The 10,139-nt window shown below is 49.2% G+C and overlaps 1 protein-coding gene across 1 annotated transcript in view; it reads left to right on the top strand.

Moving 5' to 3' along the window:
* Positions 1-8,019, top strand: part of LOC116940931 (uncharacterized) — a 30,825-nt gene extending 22,806 nt beyond the window's left edge. The window contains exon 3 of the mRNA XM_032951321.2: positions 6,439-8,019. Within this exon, the coding sequence (XP_032807212.2) occupies positions 6,439-6,500 (62 nt within the window). The 3' untranslated portion in view covers positions 6,501-8,019. The remainder of the gene's footprint in view (positions 1-6,438) is intronic.
* Positions 8,020-10,139: the final 2,120 nt, after the last annotated feature.

The raw sequence follows: 10,139 nt of genomic DNA, 5'->3' as shown, positions 1-10,139 counted from the left end.
GTGCTATGAATAGTGGGTCAAAGCCCGAAACGTCGCTGATAATTATATGTAGTCGCCTCTTAAGGCCATCGTGTTGTTTCCCACACATTCAAGAGCGCCCACGAAGTTAATTTAAAAAACGTCGCAGAGAGCTCACAGTATTCTGCATCTCGCCGTTACGAGCTACAACACACGCATACTCCTCGCAATGCCATGCACTCGCTGCAGTGTACGTGGAGTTCACTCATAAAATATTAATCATTCGGGACAATAGTGCACGGTGAAATATATGTGTGCGTGTGTGTGCAGGCTACAGCGGTGGTAGCCTTGTAAATTAATACCTGTGCCTTGGCAAAGATGAATTTCTTCCCTGTGTAACGTGGCTTAGATTTGAACTCTTTTCAAGTTAAATGATTGCCCAGCATAACTTCCAACAAAATATCCCGTGTGTGTGATTAATTCTAGGTCTGCAACAATAAAAACAAATGCAAAGATCCCCCGTGTAGCCTTAACAGACTGTTGGGGCAAGTGCTGTTAGCGAGCACCTATTAAGTCCGGCACGGCACACGACGGCTTGGGTGGCTAATACCACGCCCGGCCGCCTTTGTCTCTCTAGTTATGATATTTACACACCGCACCAGGTACTCATTTGAGGCTGAATCGACCTAGGGGAAGCCCAGGACCAGTTCAGATAATCTTCACTGCAGTTGGCCGTGAGCGAGAATCGAACTCGGGTAACCGGGTTCGTAGTGCAGCGCGCTGACCACTCCACTACAGTTCCCCGTAACTGATGGGTGCCGCGATGTGAACTACCTCGCCCAGTATACAGAAGGTCGTGGGTTCGAACCCGACCCTGACGCTTTTATATTTGGAGTTTGCATCTTCTCCCCATGGTCGAGCGGATTTTTCTCCAGGTCCTCCGGGTTTCCCTCCTCATTTAGAAACATGCGTTTAGAGTATTTGGCTTCTTTAAATTTCCACGTGATAATCCACTTAATTGGGCTATCATTTGTGGCCAGGTCGCTTCTGAAGAGCTTTATAGCTCAGTGGGCTTTACCTGGTAAAAAAAAATAGTATATATCCACATATATATGCAGTATATGTTATACATATACACTAAACCTGTTCGTACGATTTTAGTAATATACGGTGCAATTACATTGTGTTATTGTGGACAGTCGTACATTATACTACAAGTGGTAGTGCCTTACGCCGATAATCCCTGCATCAAGTCAGCCGAGCAGAGTTCCGGAAAATATCGAGTCAGAAATGACTCCCTGCGTATAAGCAATATACATGTAAGTGCGTATGCATTTAATTGTATATGTATATGCATATGCGCATGTATGCACATGCATCGTACGTGTGTAGCGAGTGTCGTGTTACGATTAATTCCCGCGCGAATCAATAAATCGTCGCCATGTGTACATCGCGTTTCGAAAAAAAAAATCTTTTTTTTAATCGAAAATGTAATATATCGAAAAAAAAATCGATTTTTTTTTTGGCGCAATACCGTCTCGTTTGTATGATTACGACTCGTAAATTCTCTTTCGTTCGCATTGTCGCTTTGGTCTGTTCTGGCTCTGTTCTGCCTCGTCTGTGCTGCCATATCTGTTCGTGCTGTCTGTCTCCTTTGTAACGGACTCGTTGGTATTGTCTCTCTCCCTACTTCGTGTTCCGTCCACCCCCCATGTAACATTTTCGTGAAGCTATAAAATGAATAAACGTTAAAATAATACACAAGCGAGTCGATACAGCGCATCTTGAGCAAATAATATATATTTTTATCGATGAATCCATTCATCGTTAACATTCCTTCGAAACCAAAATAGATAATTATCTGCACTTTTTCAAACCACGACTCAATGGAGGACCTAATGGTCGTGGTGAGCTGGCCATACTTCCCCATGTATATGTAGAATAATACGGTTGGATAAGTACGGTGCGAAAGAAGTTCAACATACTGTGCATAGATGCATAATCCGTTATAATCGATGCCATCAAACCTTCCCACAAAGTGTTGTGCCAGCAACATTTTAGAACTCAACATTTTATTTTAATGAGTCAGCCTGCAGTTCACGCAATGTTGTTTCCATGTCCCACCGGACGAGTTGGTTCAAACCGCATAAAGCGATTTTTTGCGTGTAGAAATAGGTGAGCCGCATGTACAGTGCGAAATCGCACAAACCGAACCCGTATAATGCTCGTGGAACCTGTAGAGTACATTGCTTTTAAGGCGGTGTGTTGTGTGTGTGCTTTTTTTTACCACTACCCCATATAGGCAGTGCCTGATTATCCTAGTAGCAAAAGTAGCTACATATGTAGCTACGGGCCCCGCACTTTCAAGGGCCACGCGCTAAATCCTTTCAAGCTATCAATTCCGGTTCAGTGATTCTGCACTTGCTCTATAACTATAGTACTATACCGCATTCAACTTTTATGGAAGAACTGGTTGTTGTAGGTTAGTGATTGTCGCATTATCTGGCTGTATAGCACTTGAAAAAAATATAATTACTTTACTATGCCAGTAAAAAATTTTAAGTGTTTAAAATTTTCCGTGTTTTATTTTTAATTTAGGGCCCCTTCATAACATTTGCTACAGGCCCCGCACTAGTTTAATCCGGCACTGCATACATGCATGGATGGATGAGAGGGCTATATTCCTAAAAAGACCACAGCCGTTCGTGTGGCCAACCTCACTTTTATTGAGCCAGACTCTACAATCACTCTGAACGCTCCCTCCTGACTGAGAAACAGCCGCTCGCCAATTCTCCAGCATGGAACGGAAAACCCAGTCTATGTTTTTTGGGAATGTGTTTCGTTTTCTTAAAATATAACTTATGTATATATTTAAAAAAAACTACGTACAGTATATATAACGGCATTGTGCCAAAGGCTTTACCCCTTACAGTCCTCACGCATAGGCAGACCGCTTTGTTCCAATACTAGTAGATGCACGCTTCTTGTAAATTGCCATTAGATGGCATTATCGGAAAGTTGTTGAACATCACGTCGATCAAACAACGCGGCGAGCCGCTAATATATTAGTCACGGCTGATGACGATTGATGATGATGACGATGTTGATGATGGTGGTTGCAATGGGGGAGACAAATGCGGCCGGACGTGGTGCTGACTACCCACGCCATTCATGTGTCGTGTCGGCTTTCATAACTGATCGGTAGCAGCACTTGCCCCAACAGCCGGTTAAGCCTATCCGGGGGATCTTTGTCATTGTAATACGTAATTTCCCCTTTTGAGCTATGTATCTGCGAGGAACCAAAATTTACATATTCATTGGTGGGGGTCTAGACTTTTTTTAATACACATCACTCAGATTATATCTTCATTCCGCATTAATTCGGTATTCATATCGAATCTCCAAGAGCTTTACAAAAAACGCAAGTGTGTCGTATACGCGTGTGCTCGCCATCGTTTTTTCACGTCGGGTATAGAATGTGCAAGGAAAACACGGCGAGACGCATGCTCAGAATTAAAACCGAGAGGCAGGAAGATGAATAAATCGATGAGAGCAAAAAAGAAAATCAGTGCCATCGCATAATTGACTTTTCCGGCTCAGGTGTTGGTAGGACGCAGAGTTTACAATGGACGATGGAGACCGAGACTGGTGGCACAATGAGTGGCAGCCCAAAAATGAGAGGGTGGGGGTGGTGGGGGGGCTATGCTACCCGAGAGGGGGAGGAACTCGGCGCCGAAGAATTTTGACGTAAGATTTTCGTGACTGCTGGAATTCATATTCTTGGTTATTTCGGTAAAGTCGCGTAGATACAAAAAAAGATCTAAAATTTAAGTAAATAAAATAAGTAAACTAGATAGAAAAATAAAAGTTAATAGAAAAATATAAAAAGTAAAGTTAATTAAATAAAAATATAAATTCTTGGTTCTGTCGGTAAAGTCACGTAGAAAGGGAAACAATAAAATAAAAAATATATAAAACCAATAAAATATATATTTTAAAATATAAAAAACTAAACGTAAATAAAATAAATATATATTTTAAAAAATGAAAATATATTTTTTTATTTTACTTACTTTTCTTTTTTATATATTTTTATATCTACGTGACTTTACCCAAAGAACCAAGAACACGGTGCCGAAGTTGAAGCGAAGAGTTCAGTTCATGTGCGGGAGAGAGAGAGAGAGGTGAGGAGAGACCAAGGAATTGATTGCGGCAATGCGGCTTACAGTGATGGATGTGACAGCCTGGGAAAGGAATGACTTCATCCAGAAGTAGATAGATGATGACGAATGGTGGATCATGACGACGGTGGTGGTGATGATGGTTACAGGTTAATTCGATACACGCCGTACGTACCGCACGACAATCGAAATCGGGGTAATTCAGATGCATTGGGTGAGACATTAAAAGTAACGGCTTCATATAAAAAATAAAACCAGAATCGTAAAGTTTGACTGCGGGGGGTTCGTGAGGTCGGAATTTCCCACCCACCCCCCTCTCACTGAGTGATTGATCGGGGAGCGGTGGCGCAGCGGTTAGCGCGCTGCGCAACGAACCCGGTTAACCGAGTTCGATTCCCGCTCACAGCCACAAACACCGGTGATGATTACTTGGAACCAATCCTGTACGTTCCCCTAGGTCGACTCAACCTCAAATGAGTACCTGGGACGATGTGTACAGCGTCGCTTTTGGGGAGACAAAGGCAGCCGGGCGTGGTGTTTGTCACCCCCACCCCCTCGCGTCTGTCGTGCCGGCATTCATAGGTGCTACCCGCTAACAGCGCTTGCCCCAACAGTCTGTTAAGTCTATACGGAGGATCTTTGTCTTCTTTGAGGGCTTGAGCAAAAATAATACAATAAAAATAATTACCACAGTGCAGTAATACAAAACCAGAGAGACCTATTCCGCCACTTTTAAAACTAAACTAATTATTCAAGTTGTAATGCATGCCTGTTTGTGTTATTAGCTGTGTGATATACATTTTTGTTTTCGGAATGGTTTGTTTAATGCTCCGTGTGTGTCCCCCCCCCCCCTCCCGGCTAAAAGCAACACGCTCTAACCAGCGTGGTGAAGTATGGCTAAACAACCCCTCATCACCCCACAACAGACACGGCATGGGGGAAGTCATAACCTAGCAGTTGAATTGACCAACCGTCTGTTCATGTACACGTGCTGTTGTTTTTGTATAAATCGCATTTATCCAAAAGAGCCACGCTGGGTCCCATTGCTGTTTCTGCAGGAATCCTGCCGCTACATTGGGTTCTTATTTTAAGATATTTTCAGCCAATTAATGGTGAGTCGTGTTCATCGTAGACGTGGGGAAGGAACCCGAATGGGGCCGCGGTGGTTATGAGATGGTAACTACCTCGCCTGGTATGCAGGAGGTCGTCGGTTCCATCCCGACCCTGACGCCTGCTGTATATTTGGCGTTTGCGTATCTCTCTCCCCGTGTGCGCGTGGATTTTTCTCCGGACCCTCGAGTTTCTCCCTCCACGTTTAGAAACAACGTCACGCGTGTAGGGTGTTTGATTGCCATGAATGTACCACGTGATAAGGCACTTCGTTGAGCTAGCGTTTGTGGCCAGGTCGCTTCTGAAAAAGAGCTGCATAGGTTCTGGATGTAAACCCACGCTCCCCTGCATACCAGGCGAGGCAGTTAACGTCTCGCCACTGCGGCGCAGCTTATCGACGCATATACATGCGCGAAATCGCACAAGGGACCGAATCCGCATAAAGCGAGGGAAACCTGCATCTTACCGGAGACCGAAGACTGACGTTGATTCGCTCATGTTGCGTGGGGCACCTTTCTAAATTGAGTTGGACTTTCAATTGTTAACGTACGGGACCAAAAGCTCGACCATACCCCCCCCCCCCCACCATGCTCCTACCCCATTCCCTCCTTCGCCAGCAGAGGCACCAACATCTCCTTGCGGGTCGTACCTGGTGGTTACAATAAAAATCCTCGGCCGAGTGATTGGTCGACTGCCCTGGCCATCCATTGGATTCACGGTCGCTACTTGCAATTTGTAGCGTGGCTGTGGGTGGATGGGTGGGGTACATGAACCAGCTGTCCGGGAAGGTTTTTTGCTAAATTTGTGGGGGCGTGTGGTTGGCGGGTCGAGTGGCGGGCGGGGGGGGGCGCAGCTGTTGATGTAGATTTAATTTTAGCGGGGGGTGGTGGAATGGGGCGGGGGGGTGCAGCTGATTGGGCGGATATAACTTTAGACTGTCCCTCGGGGAGCGGTGGCGCAGAGGTTAGCGCAGGGGCTCGGCAGCCTGGGTGCGGCTCCGGAGCCGCATGCAGTGGCTCTTCAAGGAACCACTTCGTGACGCGTTGTTTTTGTATTAAGGACGCACCCGTCTCGTGTTCACCACCACAGTGCATTGCGGCTCATTGAAATCTGGAAGTTGTTTTGTTCATATTTCTTTTCTGAATTCGAAAAGAATGCCTCTTCCTCTTATTTTGATTGGCAACCCCAGGGTTAGCGCACCTCGCCTCATCAACGCAGCGATCCTCGGAGTTGGAGATCCAGCCAAGGTGATATCCATCGGTGGCGGGGTGACATCTGAACCGGGTTTCGCCCGCCCCATCCGCCCACTTCCCTTCACCGAGCTGCACTGACCAGCATGGCGAGGTATGGTCAAACAACCCCAACTCCCCCATGTACAACATGACGTGGGGAGGCCTCCATACAAGATTGACACAACTATCGCCATAGAACAACAACAATAACAACAATAACAACAATAACAACAACGACGATGTCGTGAGACTGCGGTGGCAATGGTACATAGGCACAAAACGACGACGGTATACCCATTCTTCAACAAGAAGGGCCACTGCTGTGAAAAAGGGGCAGTGCCCGAAACGTCGCCTGTGATATATTTATATACCCCCTCTACCACCTTTCTATGGGCAGTGTATTACATATAATCTGATTAATATTTTTTATAGAGCGCCTTCACTCAACGCGCTTGACCGAGCTTACAAAACGGTGACAGAATGGAAAATGATGCAGTTGACAAGGGGCGTGCCACGATAATTGAGGGATGAGGGGGACGCGGAAGGGCTGTAGGGGAGGGACGGGAAGGAGTGGAGGGGCGAGGGGAGGGAAGAGAGTATCTCGAAAGTTGAACACTGCATCCATCGCGTGCATATGAATTATGTACCGTGAATTCACATCCCATGAGGATCTTTGGCTGAGGGCAAACAGCAGACCCCCGTCGCTCTGGGACCGCTGGGGTGGGTTCGAGGTTAGCGCCGCGCTGAGCCACGAACCCGTGCATACCCGGGTTCGATTCCCGCTGGCGGCCACCTGTGACGATTATCTGAACCGGTCCTGGGCCTCCCCACGGTCGACTCAGCCTCAACAGTCTGTTAAGGCTATACGGGGGATCTTTGTATGTGTGTGGATGTGTGTGTGTGTGACCTGGTCAAGGCCTATGATACCATCAGTACGCCTGGGCTCTGGGTTGTTCTTCGTGCTTTTGGAGTACCTGACCCTCTGCTCACGATCATTAAGGACGTTCATGATGGTGAGCGGGCCCGGGTAAAACTACGTGGCCGGGAGTCAGAGCCATTCCCTGTACACCTTGGGGTGCGACAGGGATGTCCTCTGGCTCCCATATTATTTAACATCTATTTTGACCACGTAGTTCGTGAAGCCTTCAATAACTGTACCGGGGGAATCTCAATATGGTACAGATATAATGGGAGGCTGATCGATGCCCGGGTGCGGTCAAGGGATGGCTCCCTATTGCTCAACCACGTTATGTATGCTGATGATTTGGTAATAGCTGCTCATTCAGAGCAAGAGTTGGAGACGCTGCTGCTGAGACTGGAGGTGGGGCCTTACCATCAGCCCCATCAAAACTAAGCGCCTGCCTGGGTATTTTGTACCATCGGACACTCCACCCCCACAACTCGCAATCGGTGATGGGGCAGGTGTGGAGAGAGTGGAGAGTTTCCCATACCTGGGCAGTGTGCTTATGACCGGCTCCAGTTTAACAGCAGAGGTCTCACTCCGAATCAGTCGAGCGGCAATATCTTTTCATCGGTTGCGTAACGCTGTGTGGAAGCTACCTGGTCTGTCGCTCCGCACTAAGCTTCAGGTCTTCTCGGCCACGGTCATTCCCTCCCTTCTCTACGCTTGCGAAACGTGGACCCCCCTAATGGAACATCTTCGCTGGTTAGAAACATTTAGGCTGGCCTGCCTACGATCCATCCTGGGTTTAACCAGACTGGATTGTGTGAGGAGCTCACAAATCCTTGAAAGATCTGGGCAAGGTCCCATCGGTGAGCTCCTCCGGCGGGCAAGGCTGCGATGGCTGGGTCATGTAGCCCGCATGTTCAGCCACCGCATGCCGAAACAGCTTTTGTTCGGCCGGATCGAGGGGGCTAAACGGGCGCGGCACGGGCTAGAGAAGAGATGGAGTGATGTGGTACAGGAGGACGTGGAGCTGAGTGGACTTGCCGATGACTGGTACCAGCGGAGTCAAGATCGGCCTCTGTGGAGGAGGCTCGTGAAGGACGCTACTGGGCAGTTGGAGGTAGTCGCCCTCCAACAACAACGGAGGGCGGAGGAGCGACGCTCACAACAACGAGCGGAGCGCCGGGTGGCTGAAGCACAGCAGGTTGGCACAGTAGGGGGCACAGGTGGTGCATCAGCCAGTCATCTCAGTAAGTCGACCCGTGGCACCTGGGTCTGCCCCGTGACCTCCTGCCAGCGGGCGTTCGACACTTCACGTGGCCTCAGGGTGCACATAGCCTGGCACAAGCGTCGTGGTGACGTCACCGCCACTTAGTGGCGAATGGCGGTTGTTGTGTGTGGGTGGATGTGTGTGTGGATGTGTGTGTGTGGATGGGTGTGTGTAGGTGTGTGGGTGTGTGGGTGTGTGTGGGTGGATGTGTGTGTGTGGGTGTGTGAGTGTGTGGATGGGTGGATGGGTGGATGGGTGTGTGGGTGGATGGGTGGATGGGTGTGTGGGTGGATGGGTGGATGGGTGGATGGGTGGATGGGTGTGTGGGTGGATGGGTGGATGGGTGTGTGGGTGTGTGGGTGGGTGGATGGGTGCGTGGATTGATGGGTGGATGGGTGTGTGGGTCGATGGATGGGTGTGTGGGTGGATGGATCGGTGTGTGGGTGGATGGATGTGTGTGTGTGGGTGGATGTGTGTGTGTGGGTGGATGTGTGTGGGTGGATGTGTGTGTGTGTGGGTGGATGTGTGTGTGGGTGGATGTGTGTGTGTGTGGGTGGATGTGTGTGTGTGTGGGTGGATGTGTGTGTGGGTGGATGTGTGTGTGGGTGGATGTGTGTGTGGGTGGATGTGTGTGTGTGTGGGTGGATGTGTTTGTGTGGGTGGATGTGTGTGTGTGTGGATGTGTGAATGGATGGGTGGATGGATGGATGTGTGTGTGGGTGTGTGTGGGTGGATGTGTGTGTGGGTGGATGTGGGTGTGTGGGTGGGTGGATGAGTGGATGTGTGTGGATGTGTGTGTGTGTGGGTGTGTGGGTGTGTGGATGGATGGGTGGATGGGTGTGTGGGTGAATGGGTGTGTGGGTGTGTGGGTGTGTGGATGGATGGGTGGATGAGTGTGTGGGTGGATGGGTGGATGGGTGTGTGGGTGGATGGGTGTGTGGGTGGATGGGTGGATGGGTGTGTGGGTGTGTGGGTGTGTGGATGGATGGGTGGATGAGTGTGTGGGTGGATGGATGGATGGGTGTGTGGGTGGATGGGTGTGTGGGTGGATGGGTGGATGGGTGTGTGTGTGGGTGGGTGGATGGGTGTGTGGATGGATGGGTGGATGGGTGTGTGGGTGTGTGTGGATGTGGGTGTGTGGATGGATGGGTGGATGGGTGGATGGGTGTGTGGGTGGATGGGTGTGTGGGTGTGTGGATGGATGGGTGTGTGGATGGATGGGTGGATGGGTGAGTGGGTGGGTGTGTATGTGTGGATGGATGTATGTGGGTGTGTGGATGGATGGGTGGATGGGTGGATGGGTGTGTGGGTGGATGGGTGTGTGGGTGTGTGGGTAGGTGGATGGGTGTGTGGATGGATGGGTGGATGGGTGGATGTGTGTGTGTGGGTGTGTGGGTGTGTGGATGGATGGGTGGATGGGTGGATGGGTGTGTGGGTGGATGGGTGAATGGCTGTGTGGTTGGATGGGTGGATGGGTGGAT

Source organism: Petromyzon marinus, chromosome 10 (assembly GCF_048934315.1).
Source record: "Petromyzon marinus isolate PM22_M1 ecotype Great Lakes invasive population chromosome 10, UKy_Petmar_22M1.pri1.0, whole genome shotgun sequence".
In the NCBI taxonomy this organism is placed as follows: domain Eukaryota; kingdom Metazoa; phylum Chordata; class Hyperoartia; order Petromyzontiformes; family Petromyzontidae; genus Petromyzon; species Petromyzon marinus.
This window is presented reverse-complemented; position numbering and strand designations above follow the sequence as displayed.